This window comes from Mobula hypostoma, chromosome 6 (assembly GCF_963921235.1).
Source record: "Mobula hypostoma chromosome 6, sMobHyp1.1, whole genome shotgun sequence".
Lineage (NCBI taxonomy): Eukaryota > Metazoa > Chordata > Chondrichthyes > Myliobatiformes > Myliobatidae > Mobula > Mobula hypostoma.
In genome coordinates, this window is record NC_086102.1 from 168,188,812 (window position 1) to 168,207,895 (window position 19,084).

At 38.7% G+C, this 19,084-nt stretch overlaps 1 protein-coding gene across 4 annotated transcripts in view; it reads left to right on the forward strand.

The window, feature by feature from the left end:
• The window catches only part of ubr3 (ubiquitin protein ligase E3 component n-recognin 3), a 230,487-nt gene extending 217,342 nt beyond the window's left edge, over positions 1–13,145 (forward strand). The window contains exons 36-40 of one of the 4 annotated variants that reach the window (XM_063052208.1): positions 2,130–2,255; positions 5,931–6,113; positions 7,323–7,532; positions 8,685–8,824; positions 10,475–13,145. In XM_063052208.1, the coding sequence (XP_062908278.1) occupies positions 2,130–2,255; positions 5,931–6,113; positions 7,323–7,532; positions 8,685–8,824; positions 10,475–10,592 (777 nt within the window). In that variant the 3' untranslated portion in view covers positions 10,593–13,145. The remainder of the gene's footprint in view (positions 1–2,129; positions 2,256–5,930; positions 6,114–7,322; positions 7,533–8,684; positions 8,825–10,474) is intronic. The other 3 variants (XM_063052206.1, XM_063052207.1, XM_063052210.1) reach the window with 3 other exon arrangements.
• Positions 13,146–19,084: the final 5,939 nt, after the last annotated feature.

A 19,084-nucleotide genomic window follows, 5' to 3' on the forward strand; every position in this document is an offset into this window, starting at 1 on the left:
TTCAGAGAATGGCAGATGGAATACATTGTCAGGAAGTGTATGGTCATCAACTAAAAGGTTAGACTGTTTTCTAAAAATGTGAGGTGCAAAGGGACTTGGGAGTCCTTTGCAGGATTCTCTAGAGGTTAATTTGCAGTATGAGTTGTTGAGGAAGGCAAATGTGATGTTAGCATTCGTTTCAAGAGGACTAGAATACAGAAGTAAGGATATAATGTTGAGGCTTTATAAGACACTGGGAGGCCTCACTTGGAGTATTGTGAGTAGTTTTGGGTCCCTTATTTAAGAAAGGATGTGCTGGCGTTAGAGAGAGTTCAAAGGAGGTTCATGAAAATGACTCCAGGTTTGAAAGGCTTGTCATATGGAGCATTTGATGGCTCTGGGTACTCACTGGAATTCAGAAGAATGAAGGGGTGACCTCATTGAGAACTATCGAATGTTGTAAGGCTTTGTTATAGTGGATGTGGAGAAGATGTTTCCTAAGATGAGGGAGTCTTAAGACCAGAGGGGACAGCCTCAGAATAGAGGGGCATCCTTTTAGAATGGAGACGAGGATGAATTTCTTTAGACAGAGAGTGGTGATTCTGTGGAATTCGTTGCCACAGATGGCTGTGAAGGCCAAGTCATTGAAGAAGATCTATATAGGCATCCGTTAGTCTCATGAGACCATGGATTTGCGCCTTGGAAGGTTTCCAGGGCGCAGGCCTGGGCAAGGTTATATGGAAGACCAGCAGTTGCCTATGCTTCAAGTCTCCCCTCTCCACGCCACCGAAGTTGTCCAACGGAAGGGCATTAGGACCCATACAGCTTGGCACCAGTGTTATCGCAGAGCAATGTGTGGTTAAGTGTCTTGCTCAAGGACACACATGCTGCCTCAGCCAAAGCTCAAACTAGCGACCTTCAGATCACTAGACGAACACCTTAACCACTTGGCCACGTGCCAACACTTGAAGAAGATAGATTCTTCATTATTCAGGGCATGAAGGGATACAGGGAGAAGAAAGCAGCAGATTGGGGCTGAGAGGGAAAATGGATTAGCCATGCTGAAATGGTGGAGCAGACTCAATGGGCCAAATGGCCTAATTCTGCTCTATTATCTTATTGTCTATACCTCATGGTCTTTGACAATGGACTAACAGTTGCCTTTTGGTTAAGGACGACAGAGATTGCTGTGAATGAAAGTTTTGCCTTGTGGTAGTTGGGAGGTTGGCCAGCAGAGCACTGAATAGTTGAGCCTAGAGGCAATTTCCAGTAACAAACCAGTTATAGCAAGGGAAAGTCAGTGATGTTATAAGCATATTTTGCAAAATTTTGCAAAATGTTGATTTTAATAGGCTTAAATGTTGGTAAAGTGACATAAATGAATGTTTAAGATATTGAGGGTAGCCTTTATCAGTACTTTTAATTTCTTCTGGAATTGGATTAACCAGTTGTATAATGTGTCCAAATGGAGTATCCTGTGTTCAGAAGACAGTGTCTTTTCTAACTACTGAAATACAAGGCATCAACAACTGCACCTTGGCAGAACAAATGACTTCACTGTGTATAAAAGCCTGTGTACTAATAAATAATTTACACATGAAGTATAACGATTCTAGCTTAAAATTTAACTGAGTACATAGTGAATGAATGTGACCAGCCAAATTTATTTTCAGTAAATTCATATCTTTTTATTGCTTGTGATGATTAATAATATCTCATTCTACAAGTTTAAACTGAAGAACATGGTCACTTTTTAAACTATGAAATTACCTCCACAAAATGCTGGAGGAACTCAGCAGGCCAGGCAGCAGCTAAGGAAAAGAGGACAGTTGAAGTTTTGGGCTGAAACCCTTCAGCAGGACGGCCCAAAATGTCAATTGTACTTTTTTCCATAGATGCCGCCTAGCCTGCTGAGTTTCTCCAGTATTTTGTGTGTGTTGCTCGGATTTCCAGCATCTGCAGATTTTCTGTTGTTTATGAAATGACATGTTCAGTTTATAGTTTCGTACTTTTTGTGTGTGTGTGATTGCTGCTGTAAAGCTTAAACATAAAAACAGAAATAGAAAGCAACAATTACATTTTGCATGTCATTGGTACCAAAAATATCTGCCATTTTAGTAATTATTTCATTTTGCCTTTTAACTCCTCAGTTTACCACCGCTATTTGTTCACCCCAGTCCCTAGAATACAGTATCCAGCGGTTCTGTCTACCTTTCTTCAGGAACGCAAGCCTTCTTCAACACCATCTGTTCAGTGATGATCTTCCCAGTTGTCAGGTATGCCAACCACTTCATCTCCTTGCCATGTTACGCGTCTCACCCTTCACTTTAAAAAAGAAAACTTGCATATTTGAAAAGGTCCTGGGGAAAAATAATATTTTTAAGACTAGAAGCCATAGGAGCACAATTAGGCCACTCAGTCTGCTTGCCGTTTGATCATGGCTGATTTGTTTTCCCTCTTAATCCCATTCTCCTGCCTTCTCCTTGTAACTTTTAATCCCCTTACTAATCAAAAACCTACCACAGTTGCTGATACAGTCTGCAATAGTAATAGTGTAACCGCAGCAGAAAAACCAGGACCAACAGGCTCCGGGACAGTTTCTTCCCCCAGGCCATCAGACTGCTTAATTCATGCTGAGGCAACTGTATTTCTATGTTATATTGACTATCCTGTTGTACATAATATTTATTATAAATGACTATAATTGCACATTACACATTTGAACGGAGACATAATGTTATGACTTTTACTCATATTTATGAAGGATATTAGTAATAGAACATAGAATAGTACAGCACAGTACAGGCCCTTCAGCCCACAATGTTGTGCCGACCCTCAAACCCTGCCTCCCATATACCCCCCCCCCACCTTAAATTCCTCCATATATCTGTCTAGTAGTCTCTGAAAGTTCACTAGCTGATACAGTCTGCAATAGTGATAACATACTTACTTTGGCTGGCTGCTTCTGGTCAAGATGGTGCCAGTGAACAATGATTCCACAGACGACATTTTCCAGATAACAAAACTTTCCAATTATTTCACTTTTTCTACACCCTCTGCTTGTTGTTTTTGCCTTGTTTGTGTTATGGAAACTGTTGGAGCCTGTGACAGTTTGAATCTTGATAGAAGGATCTAGCACTGTGCTGTGTCTGGAGAGCTGCCTCATGGAGATCAGAGACGGTGGTGGGGGGGGGGTGAGGAGGGAGGGGAGGGTGGTTCGAAAAGGTCCGAGAACACAAGCTGAATCACGGAAAAGACTAGAGACGAGGCGTAGGGTCATGAATGACTCCAACTCAAAGCAGCGAGGAAGACTAAAGCATGGAGGTGAATGTGGAAGTGGTCAACAAAGGCTCAGCATAAGATGGTGTGTTCAGTCCCGTGTCAGCGTTCGGACCTGGATCGGTGTGTTTAGTCCTGGGTGGGTGCCATTCAGCTCCGGATGGACTGTGTTCAGCCCTGAATCGGCGGTGTTAGAACCCGGGTTGGTGGTCACTCTGTATGGAAGGACTGAGTTTGTGCAGCTGCTCTCATTGTATGCAACGAAAAGGCGTTTCCCATACTCAGAGTTATGTGATTATTGGACTGTACTTTGTATTGGTTTCCTTCAGTTTTTCAGTTTGTGGTCAATTGGCTGGTGGGTGATCTGTTAATTTTTTGTGTGTAAGGTTGGGAACTTGGTGCTACTGTTGCGGTCCTTTTCTGCGAGTGAGGGGGTTGGAGATTATTATGTGTAAAGGATCATTGATTGTTTTTGTAGCTTGTTTTGTGCTGCGGGCAAAAGGGGGATTTTGGGGTTTGCGAGTTTTGTTTCCTTTTCATGCCAAGGGGTGGGGGTAGGGAGTTGATATCTTTTCTTTCATTAACATCCGTGGTCTATCTGTATTTGATGGCTATCTGGAGTTGATAAATATCAAAGTTGTATTGTACCTGCATACTTTGACCATAAAATGAACCTTTGTACCTTTGCTGAGTCTTTGAACATAGACCAGTCTACTGACTCAAAGAAGTGAAAATATTTCAGCAGAATCAGCACAACAGCACAGAAAGGTGGGAAGTCTTTAACCAAATGGTTGAATTTATATGTACCGGTGCTCATCCAAATTTTAAGGATAATTTTTCAATTTAAATGTTTATCTTTCACTAACCTTCATTGTTGGTGAGGTGGGGAAAGAATGAAGAAATAAACCTGCAGTTAGAAATAAATTTTGTAGAATTAAGTTTTACTATCCAGTTGCATGGGAGAAGTGAGATAGTGGTACCAGAGTCTGGAACAAGAGAAACAGAGTTTTGCACAGGAATATAAAAACATTCCCTGAGGTGCTTTGGAGAATATTGGTAGAGAGAAGTGGAGTTATATTGGGAACATGTTGATTATGCTGAGCCTCAGCTGTGGCAGCGTGCTTGTGTCCTTGAGCAAGGCACTTAACCACACATTGCTCTAGTGTCTGTGTGAGGAGTGGCGCCCCACACAGACTTCCAACTTACGCCTTGTAAGGCATGAAAATGCCCGACGCAGGCCTCTCATGGTTTGAGTCGACGTTCCCTCCTGTTTCTCTCCATGGTTCACACACAAAATGTAGGAGGAACTCAGCAGGCCGGGGAGCGTGTATGAAAAAGCGTACAGTTGACATTTCGGGCCAAGACCCTTCAGCAGGACTCATGTTAACTGCCTGACCTGGGGAATATTTCCAGCACTTTGGTTTTTTTCCTGAACTATAGGGACTGGATCTAGAAGGAAGAAGTGGCTTGAATGAGTGGATCAACTCTTGGGGTGTGGGGGAGGGGTAGATTAATGAAGGGAAAAGATAAGGTTGGGAGTTAAGATGTTTGAAAAATGGTTGATCTTGCTTCTCAGTGATTGCATTGATCTGTGGTATTACGTAGCCAGCTTGGAGAATGATCCATTTGCTAATTTCACAGCTGTCTCCTTAGCCCAAATGGTAAACTTAAAAATTCATAGTATCTGGTTTGTTTTGCCTCAGATCAGAAGGCATAACACAACAAATAGGTTGATAATATTTTATTATATTATTTAAATATATGTAGAATCTACTGTTAATTAGAATATTACAAATAGTTAACATTTATCATTATTGTAATTATAGATCTTGTGTTGAATAAGAATAAAGATCATGGAGTGTAAATATGATACCTGAATGCAGTATATTCAGATGATATCTTTGTCCAACTACTATAAAACAAAAGTGTGACTGCTCAGGATTAAATGATAACCACAAGAAAGTGCTTGGAAATAAATATATGGCAAGAAGGATATTTTTACAAGCTTGACTTATATAAATATGTAAAATGCTGGAAACTATTGGTAGATAAGGCTGCATTTGTAAAAAGAGGGAAAAAACAATGTTTCACATCATAGACTCTGCCACATTTTATTCAGTTTAGTTTTCCTTAGTGGATTAGTATAAGTAGTAACTGAGCATATACTAATATACTACAGCTTGAATGTTTATGTTGATAATCAAGGAGTACTGTCTTCAGTGATTCACATGTTCTAAATCACAGTATCGTACATTAGTCATCAGAGAGTAAATTTTTTAGATTTTTTAATTCTTCAATAGTTTTTATTCTTGTTTGATCTTATAATATTTTTGTGGTAACAATACATCTTCAGTGATATTAAAACCTGATAAGTAAATTATGAATAATTAATATTTGATAGTTTAAATGTTTCTCTTAAGTTTTGGCATAATTATGCAATGTATAAAGCAAATCGTCTTATTTCATGAATGATTAGAATGTCAATTGTCCTAATTATCAACTCATTTTCCGTTAGTGATGCATCAACATCATAAAGTCATGCTGCCATGAAACTGTCATGATGTTTGCATGAAATGACTGTTGTCAGATTAATGTGTTTCATCGTTTATTGCCTCAGTTTATTACAACAGATGGTCTGTGTAAAAGTGACATTTTTATTTCTCATTTATAAGCAAACAGAAGAAGAATTTGGGATGCTTGCCAGATATCTTGGGTTACTGCCATCTTCTCTTCATCTGACTGATGAGGTCAATAGTTCTTCCTGCCTCGAATGGCCAGTAGCAGCTCCAGATATTATTTCTCAGTGGTGCTTAGAAGTAACAACTTCTGCAGAGAGTCACTCAGGACATGTAATGGTAAAGTAATTTATGGTGCATTCCATGTATAATTTGTAATATATTTAATAAATGTTTGCTTTCAGATTTTTGAAATTTCGCAATTTACTTGACTCCAAGTTGCAAATATAATCAGTAATTTCTGCATAAAGATATTAAGAAGCAATGTTGTTGAAGTCTTATGTTGCTTATGTAAAAGCTTATTTCTATAAGGAAAACCAACAATGATTATGAATTACTAAATTCAACCCTGAGAGAAAGAGGGCAGTTGGTTAAAATAATTACTGATTGTCACTTCTAAAAACCTTTGGTCAAATATAACCCAGAGGAAGAAGAATGGGGCAGGCTGAGTAAGTTTATGCAGTCTGGTAAAAATGGAACCATGCCTTCCTGAGTTTAGAAGAGGGTTCTGCAAGAAGATCAGTAACAAAAAACATTGTATCCTTCCAATCAACATGTTGCATGACCTATTTTCAGCTTGTAATTCTAAAACAGGAAAAAAATAAATACTATTGCACTTCAATGATGAACCTGAAACATTAGTTACTTGCCGCAGACAAAACTTGCTTATTATTATAAAGAGCTGCACTAGAATATTGTACAGACTAATTTTAACAAATTTAACAAAGTGGAGCAGAAATGCTGCTTAGTCTGCTTGGGCTGAGCGAACTGTTATGTGCTATATATCTTGTAGAATAATTTAATAAAATTTCCTCAAGCAAGCCTAGAAAAGAGTATCGTTTCATCTTGACGTATTATTTTCATGAATACAAGATCAGAATCAGGTTTATTATCACTGGCATGTGTCGTGAAATTGGTTAACTTAGCAGCAGTTCAATGCAATACATAATATAAAAGAATAGTAATAATAAATAAGTAAATCAATTACGGTATACATATCTTGAATAGATTAAAAATCATGCAAAAAGCAGAAATTTATGTTAACAAAGTTGAGGTAGTGTTCAAGGGTTTGATGTCCATTTAGGAATTGGATGGTTGAATAACACACACACACACACACACACACACACACACACACACACACACACACACACGCACACACAATGCTGGAGGAACTCAACAAGTTGGGCAGCATCAGTGGAGGGGAATTAACAGTCAACATTTCAGGCCAAGACTTCCTCAGTATGAAATGTTTACTATTCAATCTCCTCCATTGATATTACTGTGATGGCTAGTTCCAAGACTAAATTGACTTCTCTGTCCTTTCAGAATCTACTTGTTCAGGATCCACAGTGGTCATTACCACGTCTTCTTCAGCTACCTGACAATTACAATACCATCTTTCAATACTATCATCGTAAAGCCTGCGTTCACTGTTCAAAAGTTCCAAAGGATCCAGCACTTTGTCTAGTGTGTGGTACCTTTGTATGCCTCAAAGGTCAATGCTGTAAACAGCAAAGCTATTGCGAATGCGTACTGGTGAGTAAATAGAAAGGGCAATGCACTATTTGTGATTTACCCGGTCACGATTTTAAGGTCTTGCACAGAGAAAGTTAAGTCACAGTATAGTCATCCTTGGAATGATCAGAGGGAAGGAGGCATGGATCCCAGACAGGCGAATGTTTCAGTTACATAATCATTAAAGTTAGTTTTAAATTCCCTGGCCCCATTAACCCAAACTGCTACTTGGTCATACTTCTGGTAAAACCCTCTAATATTTTCTTTAGCTTGGCAATTTTGTTTAATTATAATTAAGTTTTTTTTCCCCCTGTATTATATGGATAATAGTTTTTCATGGAAATTCTTAAGTGCACCTTTATCATGGAAACAGTTGTGCTACAATTCTATCTTCCAGTCAATTTTGGTATTCCAGAACCTCCGCTGGTTGGAATGTATCTCTGCACCAAATAAAGTACCTTTGTGTTAGTTCTGAAAGATAATTGAAGTGGTCCTAATTTTTTATTTGTTTTGTTCTGTTCTCGCTCACGGCCTTTTTCCATGTTAAAGGCCCTGTACAAATACATATTTTATTTGCTGCCCAGAAATGCAGTGATTTGGCAAGTAAATTGTTATTTGAAATTCTGGGTCTTCCCACCTTGTACCGTTGATGAACCATCAACATACAAAATAATTCTGCTGCCATGAGATTTTATACTTCTTCACATTTAACAGTTCTTATTGTACTATGTAAAATTCTTGTATTTGCAGTAGCTTGTAGAAAATTTAGATTTTTTTTTAATCAGTGGTTATGTTTTTAAAGGGGCTACTTTACCTCACAGATAATTATTGTGCTGTTTTTAAGCATTCTCACACCTTTATCTAAAGGTACTCATGCAATTAACCAGAAAAAATAGATAAAGAGAATGATTTCCTAAATTGTAATAATGTTTTCTGCACTTGATCAGTTGATTAACCTCTATAACAGTGGTTGCATATATATTTGATCTAATTTTCATTTTGGTATGGACAGTAAACTAATTGGTATAAATTACATCAGGTTTAGCAGAAACAATCAGTTTTCTATCCATATTCAGAGTGATCATTAGCTCCATTTTATTAATTATTGTTAAATGTAGTTATATCTTTTCAACAGTATTTTATGATTCTAATTCTATTATAATTTTACAATAGCACTCCCAGAACTGTGGAGCAGGAACAGGAATATTCCTTCTGATTAATGCCTCTGTAATTATCGTCATTCGTGGGCACAGATTTTGTGTGTGGGGATCTGTCTACCTTGATACGCACGGTGAAGAGGACAGAGATTTGAGGTAAACATTTCAGCAGCATTTCTTGATTTAGAAATAGTATTTCTATACTAGATGCAGATTATATTAACCCTACTGGGTGAGTAGAGGTCTGGCTTAATTTAGAATGTGTGTTCAAATCATAATGGTTTTATAATTTCATTTCAAAGAGTGGCACCTAAATTGTGGCTTGCCATTTATGGCCAAACTGCCCAAGGATGAGAGATGCAAGTCTTATTCACAGAATGCAGTACTGAAATCCCATCCAGTCAATCAGTCTACTCAGTCATTAGTAAAGTTGATGGCAACTGTCATTGGCGGTGTTCTCAACAATAGCTAATTTACTGCTGTCCAGTTTGGGTTTCAACAGTGCTACTCATTTCAAGTCTACATTGCAGCCTTGGTCCAAATATGGGCCAAAGAGCTTCATTCCAGAGATGAGGTGAAAGTCATTGCCCCGACAATAAGGCGACATTTGACCAAATGTGGCATCAAAGAATATGGTAGAACTGAAGTCAGTAGACATCAAAGTGAAAACACCCAGTGATTGGTATACAATTGCATGCAGTAGGTTGTGATTATTGGTGGTCAGTAATTCTGAGCTTAGTACATCACTACAGAAGTTCCTTATATCAGAGTTGTAGGCTCAATGACCTTCAATTGCTTCAATGACCTTACTTCATTGTGAAGTTCAAAATAGGAAAATTTACTTATGATTGTATGATGCTCAATTCCATTTGAAACTTCTCAACAAATAAAGCAGTGCATGTCTGCATGCAGCATGTCTACCTATTGCAAACATGCCACTCCAAGCTCTGTTGCAGCGAGAGATATTGAGGACAAAGAAGTCACTTCAAAGCTGTCTCCAAAGCCTCCTCGTAAAAATGTAGCATTTGGGTGCTATGTTAACAGATTATTGCTGTTTCAGTTTTCATAATTGCTTGTGACAAAGGAAGCCATGTGGTCCATTGAATTTATGTCACCTAATTTATTCTCATCAACCCCATTTTCCCATTATTTTCCACGCGACCAGTTTGAACATGAAGACTGTATTTACACCCAACTGGATCCATATAATTTGCATGTCAGATATGAGACCTTAGAAACAGATATCCATTACAGCAAGATACTGCCCAATGGAAAACAACTGAACAGATTTCAAGGATGTGTTCAAAAGCCTCCTTGAAATTATCCCCCAGTACAGCATGGAGATCCATAGTACATGGCTGTTCAGAACATTGAAGGAATATTCAAGCTAACATTGAGAACCTCAAGTCCATTCATTAGGAACAGGTAAATTCTGGTGTAAACCTCTCACTGAAACCTCATGAACCAAAGCCTCTTTACATACCACTCAAACTCTGGCCCATTCAAACAATGGTTGCGCCACTTAGTCTGACCTTCCCAATGTTTCAGATTTATCTGTGGAATGCCCTGCCAATAAGGAATCAATTTAGTGAAGCAGTTAACAGTGGTAGATTTACAAAAGTTCTTTCTTGTTACATTGGTTAATTGTAGGTATGGCAAATTTGCTACCAGATGAGGTTGTGGACCTCTGCATTATTGTTATTACTGTTATTAGCCTGGGGAAAGTAAACATTTGGTTTACTATTTAAATAAAATGTGTTCCTTGTTGTACTGTTTTATGTACTATTTTTCCCCTTTTATTTCCAGGCGTGGTAAGCCTCTGTACCTATGCAGTGAGCGATATAAAGTCTTGGAACAACAGTGGGTGACACACACCTTTGATCACATCAATAAAAGATGGGGCCCCCATTATAATGGATTATAGTTGACTTGTGAATCCTTCTTCAAAGAAAGTCATCAAGCAGCTTTGCTTCATCTGAATGTTATGGAGTTTATTTTAAAAGTAGCCATATTGTTAAAAGCAATCCATAAAAAACATTATTCTGCATTTACAATTGTGCTATTTATATCACATCTATGGCACTGTGTGAAACAAAATCCCAGCAACCGTATCAGACTCACTCTAGAAATGGGCTAAACTATCTTCTATAAAATAAAGAGCTTATTATTTATTTGTCATATTGAAGCAATTGTAGCAATCCACGTAAGTATAAAGAAGCACAGTTTTAATTCAGATATGTCCCTTACCAAAATGAGTGTAATGTGTATACCATAAGGCCAAGACCAATGCAGCATGTTTGAAGTGTTGTTAGTTGATCTCATTTCTTCATAAGAGGATGCACCCTGAGAGAGGAAAATTGGTCGCATACATGTTATTGTAGTACCCAGAAGTTTGCTACATTTGTTGTGGTATTTTTCCGATAAGTCCGCTGAGTTTTTCTACATTTTTCAGAGGTTTTGATTTATAATTCTCATCATAACATTTAAGTTCTTTGTAACGTGCCCACTTTATTTTTAAAAAATGTATAGAAACTTTGAATTAAAAGAAAACTAGGCAGTAAAATCAGAAGTCTCTGAAAATTTTGTCAACTGTTCAAAACCATTTTTTGGGAACTGAGTGCTAAGACTGGAACAATTTTATTGCTTGGTTGTGTTTATTTAGTGCACTAGCTTCTTGCTTTTTAAGCTTATAAGCCCTTTACTGGATTGGTGTGTTGATCATATTTGGTCACCAGTATTCTCTTCAAAGGTAGCACAACATGTAATATTACAGCATGATTGGATCTGAAGTACACAGGCCATTCTCACAGTAAATTACTGTTTCAGATGCACAACTGTCAACCCTAAGCTTATCTGTGTTGCAATTGTGAAACGTAACTGCACCTTACTAAATGAAAAAGTAATCTAGTTGATTGTGGCAAATGTATTCAAATTGAAAAGTAAACCTGAGATTCAAACTTCAACTGCCATATTTTGTAGACACTTCTGGAATTGTCTTTTCATTACATAAAAAAGTGATTTTAAAATTTGGAAATTTAAGGATATACATGCTTTATTTTGTGCCTTTTCCTTATTTTTAAAACATTAATTCAAAAGCTGAAAAGTGCTCTCATAGCTTTCTGAGATCTTAATCTGGACTATTTTAACTGTCTAGTTAAAACCGTACAAAATAAGTCATTGTTATTTTTATGTTTAGGGAAACCTTGTTTCTTTCACATTCATATCTATTAATAAGGTATACAGACTTGATAAACTGTTATAACAGAAAATTGCACCACCAGGATAACATTAAAGTTACATATTCAGGGAAGTAGTTAATTAAGTGCTGCATTTCATAAATATCAAATTGTTACAAGACTGTTCATTTATCATTATGGATTGACTTGTTTACAAGGATTCATTTTTATAAAACAATTGCAGCGACTGAAAATTAATGTATAGTAGCAAATTTGTTATTTGCCTCAGTCACAAAATTGTTCACAGCTAGTACATTCAGATCCTGTTAGAAAACATAATTTAGTGACATATACCACCTTCTGATATTATGCAAAAATGACTGACAGATCTGAGAATGTCTTAAGTCAAATACACCAATTTCCTCTTTATTAAAAGAAGGATCAGTAAGAGTGCAATCTTTAACTAATAAACAGCATCACAGGATGAAGCAATGATGCTCCAGCATGTGATTATAAATCAGACATTGGGAAGTACAGGTGTAATGATTGTACCTGTGAAGGCTATGGGTATGAATTTCCAAAGTTACTTAAATACGGAGTATTCTTTATTGTTCTAACTCTCACAGGTGGTAATGGGCTTCCCTTTACTTTTTACTCATGTACTAGTGGAGGTTGTGTGCCAGATGTGCAGTTGATTTAAAATGTACTTGAGTTCATGCATGCTGCTGAATTAGGCTTTATTTTACTTTTCTGGTTTTGTAAGACCCACTTTACAATTTACCATTTTAATGCAAAAGAGTGTGTAATTTGCAAATAGAAGTTGAGTATTCACTAGTAGAGTGTTACCTTGTATGAATTAATGTTAAATACAGTACATTACTGTAAATGCTGAACATTTTCTGGCACATCGAAAAGTAAATCTTAAGACTTAATTAAAATGACTGTAAAATATGTTAATAAAATTATGTAATTCATATTTGTCTTCTCTAAAAGCAAGGTCTTCAATACAGCTCCAAAGCTGGTTCCTTTACTTGGTCTGATCTGGTACAGGTTTTTCTGGTAAACTCTCCAAAATGAATCCTGGAGAACTGCACAGTTTTCCATTCAAAGAGGAGTTCTAGCATCAGAGTTAAGTCTGCCGGGTTCATTTAGCCCCTCTTGTAACTGATTTAACACTAGAGTAATACACACAAAATGCCAGAGGAACTCAGCAGGTCAGACAGCATCTATGGAAGGGCCAAGACCCTTCATCCGGACTAGAAAGGAAGTGGGAAGAAGCCAGAATAAGAAGGTTGGGGGAAAGGAAGGAGTACAAGCTGGAAGTTCATAGAGGAGGGTAGGTGGGTGGGTGGGTGAGAAAGTAGGGTGGTGAGATGCTGGGAGGTGATAGGTGAAAGGTAAAGAAAGGGCTGAAGAAGTAGTAATCTGATAGGAGAGAAGAGTGGACCATGGGAGAAAGGGAAGGAGGTGGGGAATTAGAAGGAGGTGATAGGCAGGTGAAGAGTAGGTGCAAGGTGGGAGTAGGAATGCAGATTGCAAAGGAGATCCACAAGCCTGACTTGTCCGGGTAGGCCCATAATTTCTACCTGATTCTGCCCCACTGAACCTGTGTCTACATACATCAATTCCATTTCCCCCCCTTTGTTCAGTCCATTCCCACCAACATTTGCAGTCCCAGACATCCCATCATCACCCCATCTTCCCAATGCCTTAACAGGGATAGAGTTCTTTACCTACTACCCTGCACATCATTCTCCACAACTTCTGCCATCTTTAATGAGATCTTACCACCAACTACATCTTTACTTCCCCTCTCCCCCAACTCCACACTTTTTCGCAGGGGTCGCTCTCTCTATGATTCTCCTATTTATCCCTCCCCACTGATCTCTCTTCTGGCGTTTATCCCTGCAAGCTACTCCTGCCTCTACACCTCCTCCCTCACCACTACCATTCACGACCCCAAACATAGTCATAGTCATACTTCATTGATCCCGGGGGAAATTGGTTTTCGTTACAGTTGCACCATAAATAATAAATAGTAATAGAACCATAATAGTTAAATAGTAATCCTCCACCATGTCCACACTTCCAACTGAGGTAACACTTCACCTGTGAGTCAGCCTCCTTTACATTGGTGAGACAGCGTGGTTTGGGGGACTGTTTTGTCGAGTACCTTTCTTCCATCTGCAACAAGCAGGATTTCTGGGTAGCTGACCATTTAAATTCCAATCCTATTCCCATCCTGACATGTATGGTACAATGAGGTCACTCTCTGACTGGAGCAGCAGCACTTCCTATTTTGTGGGTAGCCTCTAACATAATGACAGGGACATTGATTTCTCTAATTTCTGGTATTTTCTCCCCCCTCCCCCTTCTCTCTTTTTCGATTTTCCATTTTGGTACCCTTCCTCCTTTTCTCCCATGATCCACTTTCCTCTCCTAGGAGATTCCTTCTTCAGTCTTTACCTTTTACACCTATCATCTCCCAGCTTCTCACTTCATTTCCACTCCTTGACCTACACATCACAGCCTGGTATGGAAACACCAATGCCCTTGAATGGAAAATCCTACAAAAAGTAGTGGATTTGGCTCTGGCCATTATAGGTAAAGCCCTTCCCACCATTGAGCACATCTACACCAAGTACTGTCACAGGAAAGCAGAATCCATCATCATAGACCCCCACCACCTAGGTCATGCTGTCTTCTCACTATTGCCATCAGGAGCCTCAAGACTCACTCCACCAGGTTCAGGAATAATTATTACCCCTCAACCATCAGGTTCCTGAACCAGTGGGGATAACTTCACTGGCCCTATCACTGAACTGTTCCCACAGCCTATGAACTCACTTTCAAGGACTCGTCATCTCATGTTTTTGATGTTTATTGTTTATTTACTTGTTTTTCTTTTTGTATTTGCACAGTTTGTTGTCTTTTGTACACTGGTTGTCCACTTGGTTGTTGCGTCTTTCATTGATTTTATTATGCCCACAAGAAAACAAATCCCAGGGTTGTATATGGTGACACATATGTACTTTGAATTTTGAACTCCACCCACCCCCCCCATCTGTTTTCGCCTATCACCTCCCAACTTGCATTCCTTCCCCCCTTTCCCCATCTTTTTATTCTGGCTTCTTCCCCCTTCTTTCCCAGATCTGATGAAGGATCTCAGCCTGAAACATTGACTCTTTATTCCTTTCCATTAATACTGCCCGATTGGCTGAGTTCCTCCAGCATTTGGTGTGTGTTACTCTGGATTTCCAGCATTTGCAGACTATCTTGTGTTTATGATTTAACACTATTTTCATTGTCTCATAGTATTTGCCTCATTCAATGTTAGCATTTTAAAATTCTCAGTACTGATTTTCATCTCATTAAAGTAGTCTGTTTCTGATTCAGCAACCTCCCCGTGCTGAGTGATTTTGATTAACACAGGTCTAACACAGGTGATGCAGATCATCAAGCAAATGATGGGGGAGTCTAGTACGAGAGGGCATGACTTCAGGATTGAAGGGTGCCCTTTCAGAACAGAAATGCGAAGAAATTTTTTTAGTCAGAGGGTGGTGAATCTATGGAATTTATTGCCACGGGCAGCAGTGGAGGCCAAGTCATTGGGTGTATTTAAGGCAGAGATTGATAGGTATCTGAGTAGCGAGGGCATCAAAGGTTATGGTGAGAAGGCGGGGCAGTGGGACTAAATAGGATAAAATGGATCAGCTCATGATAAAATGGCGGAGCAGACTTGATGGGCCGAATGGCCTACTTCTGCTCCTTTGTCTTATGGTCTTAAAACAGTAATGGCTCAGGGATTAAGCCATAGGTTTTTCTGTACTTCCTCAGTCTGGCACCAGCTAGTACAGAGCGCACACAAAAATGGAATATACATCTACTTCTAAAACCTTGTGTTCTTTGCACCAATTCTCTGAGTGTACAAGTGGACTGCATAATAAAGCTTTTTCAAATCCACTTGTGACATAGATTAAGTTTATTCCTAAAGCAGCATTTGGGGAAAAGAAGATGGATCAGGGGCAGGTTTTAAGACTGTGTATAGTGAAAGTAGTGTGTTCTGCATGGAGGTGATTGGGTAGTTGTCAATTACAAGAGATTCTGCAGATGCTGGCAATCCAAAGTAACACACATGAAATGCTGGAGGAACTCACCAGCATCTATGGAAGGGAATAAACAGTTGACATTTCTAGGCCGAGACCCCAGTTCCTCCAGCATTTTCTGTGTGATTCAGAGATTTGGTCATGTTGGAATAAGCCCAAACTGATGAGGTAGCATCGTTATTTACTTTACATGCTTTTGCACTTGGTATTGTTAGTGATGTTGACATTGCTGAAATAACTTAATAAATAACAACTTGCTGTCAGGGTAATTTTGATGAGAATTTCAACACCCTAACTCATTGGTACAGAACTTACAGGCAGTGGTGCTGATGTTACATACCTTGAAGGAAGCTCCACATAAAGGTTTATTGATTGGTGTTGAGAACATCTCAATTTCTGATGGCTATTCTCATCAGGCGCTGATTCAACAAAATATCCACTCACCTTGAGCTTCCAGTCACAATTCCCACAGACTGACCTGGAAAGGAAAATGCACATTCAAATTAAAATTTGAAACATTAAGATTAAAACATATGAATCTGATTAAGATAAAGGCTGACATATTTAAAAGCCTTTGTTAATAAGAATTCATAAAGCCTTGCAGTTTGAAATAGACATGTAAAACAATTACAATATACAGTGCCTTGGAAAAAGTATTCTGCCCCGACAACTACTTTTACATTTTACTGTCTCATCTTCTAAATTTAAAATATATTGAAGTAGGATTTATGAGCTAACCTACAAAACACTTGCATCATGTCAAATCAAAAGAAACATTTCAAAACCTGTCAACAATTTACTAAGAATTATAAACCCAAATTGTGAGGCTGAAAAAGTATTTATCACCTTTGTAATTACTATGCTAACTTCCCCCAGTAGCAATATACTACCTTACCAATTCACCCTATTCGTTGATGTAGAACGTTGGAAGAACAGCTGTTTGAAGTGAATTCATAAGAATACTGTAAATACCCACAGTGGTGTCAAGAAACCTCTCCCTCAAGGTCGCAAAAACAAAGAAGCCGGTTGTGGAATACAGGAGGAACGGATACGGGTTCACCCCTATTGACATCAATGGATCTGGGGTTGAGAGGGTGAACAGCTTTGAGTTCCTTGGTATACACCTTACTGAGGACCTCACTTGGTCCGTATATACTGGCTGTGGTGAATAAAGCACAACAGCACCTCTTTCACTTCAGACGGTTGAAGAAGTTCGGCATGAGTCCCCAAATAGTAAGGACTTTCTACAGGGGCACAATTGAGCACATCCTGACTGGCTGTATCACTGCCTGGTATGGGAACCGTACTCCCCTCAATAGCAGGATTCTGTAGAGTGGTGTGGATAGCCCAGCACATCTGTGGTTGTAAACTTCCCATTATTCAGGACATTTACAGCAGCAGGTGTGTAAAAAGGGCGCAAAGGATCATTGGGGACCCGAGTCACCCCAACCACAAATTGTTCCAGCTGCTACCATCTGGGAAATGGTACGGCAGCATGAAAGCCAGGACCAACAGGCTCCAGGACAGCTTCTTCCACCAGGCCATCAGACTGATTAACTCATGCAGACGCAATTGTATTTCTAAGATATTGACTGTTCTGATGTATATCTTACTGTACACACTATTTATTACAAATTACTATAATTTGCACATTGTACATTCAGACACAAAAGTAACAAAGATTTTTACTGCTCGTGTATGTGAAGGATGTAAGAAATAAATCAATTCAATTAAATTCAATACCCCCTCTCTGTAAAGTCCAACAGAAAAGAAGATTTTCAGTAGACCAAACCAAAATGAAAACAAAAGAGCATTCAAAGCAAGTGAGTAAAATTATAATAAAGAGGCTCAAATCTGGGGAAGGGTACAAGCATCTCAAAGTCACTGAACATACCTTGGAGCTCAGTACAGTCCATTGTGAAAAAGTGGTAAAAATATGAAACCACAGCCATACTGCCTAGGTCAGGCAGCCATCTAAACTTTGCCAGCGAAGAATGGCACTTGTAAGGGAGGCCACTGTGAATCCCAACAGTCACCGAGTGAACTGCAGAAGTCAGTGGCTGCAACTCGAGATGAAGTTCATGGCTCCACAATCTCTAAGGCCTTATACAAAAAGAGTATTTATGGAAGATGTGACAGGGAAACAAAAACATATTCTTGCCCATAAAGACTTTGCAAAGTGTCAATTAGAAGATACTGTAAAGATGCGAAAGAAGGTTTTGTCATTGATGAGACTAAAGTGGAACTTTTTAGCCTCAACATGAAGTGGTAAGGCTAATACTGAGCGTTAGCCTGTGTGGTGTAAATCTAATACTGCACATTAGCCAAGTAACACCATCCTAAGGTAGCATGCTATGGGGATGCTTTTTAGTAGCAGAGACAGAAATCCAGTCAGGATTGATGGGAAGATGAATGCTGCTAAATACGGAGATCCTGGATAAAAACTTGCTAGACTCTGCCAGAAAGCTTAAACTGAGGAAGAAGTTTGTCTTTCAGCAGGACCATGACCCAAAGCATACTGCCAGAGCAACCATGGACTGGCTTCTAATGAAGAAAATTGATGTCCTTGAAAGGCCCAATCAGTTTCCTGACCTTAACCTAATCAAACACATCTGGCAAGACATCAAGATTGCTGTCCACCACTGCTCCTCAACCAACCTAGCACAGCTTGAGCAATTTTGCCAGGAATAATAGGCAAATCTTGCTCTATCATGTTGTGCAAAGCTAATATAGACTTATCCAAAATAGACTACTAGCTGTAATAGCTGCCAGATGTGTTCAAGTACTGAGCAAAGGGGGATGAACACTTTTAAACCGCTGACATTTCAGTGTTTGAATTCTTAGTTTTTTTCATGCTTAGTAATTTTCCCTATTTTTTATTTCTACTGTGGAAAAAGGAGCATGTGATTCACAAATAAAAATTCTCAGTTAAATTGATCAAAATCTCTGGTTTAAATTCTCACTTATGTGAACAAAGGGTTGAGGGCTGAATACTTTTACAAGGGCTGTAAACTTTTTTAAGGCTCAGAGGATTTTCTAAGCCGTAATTATGATCAACTTACCACTAAATACTTACTATTCTTCATGAGTAAGAAAGATTTTCCAGGGTATTTTATAGTCGTACCAGTTTGCAA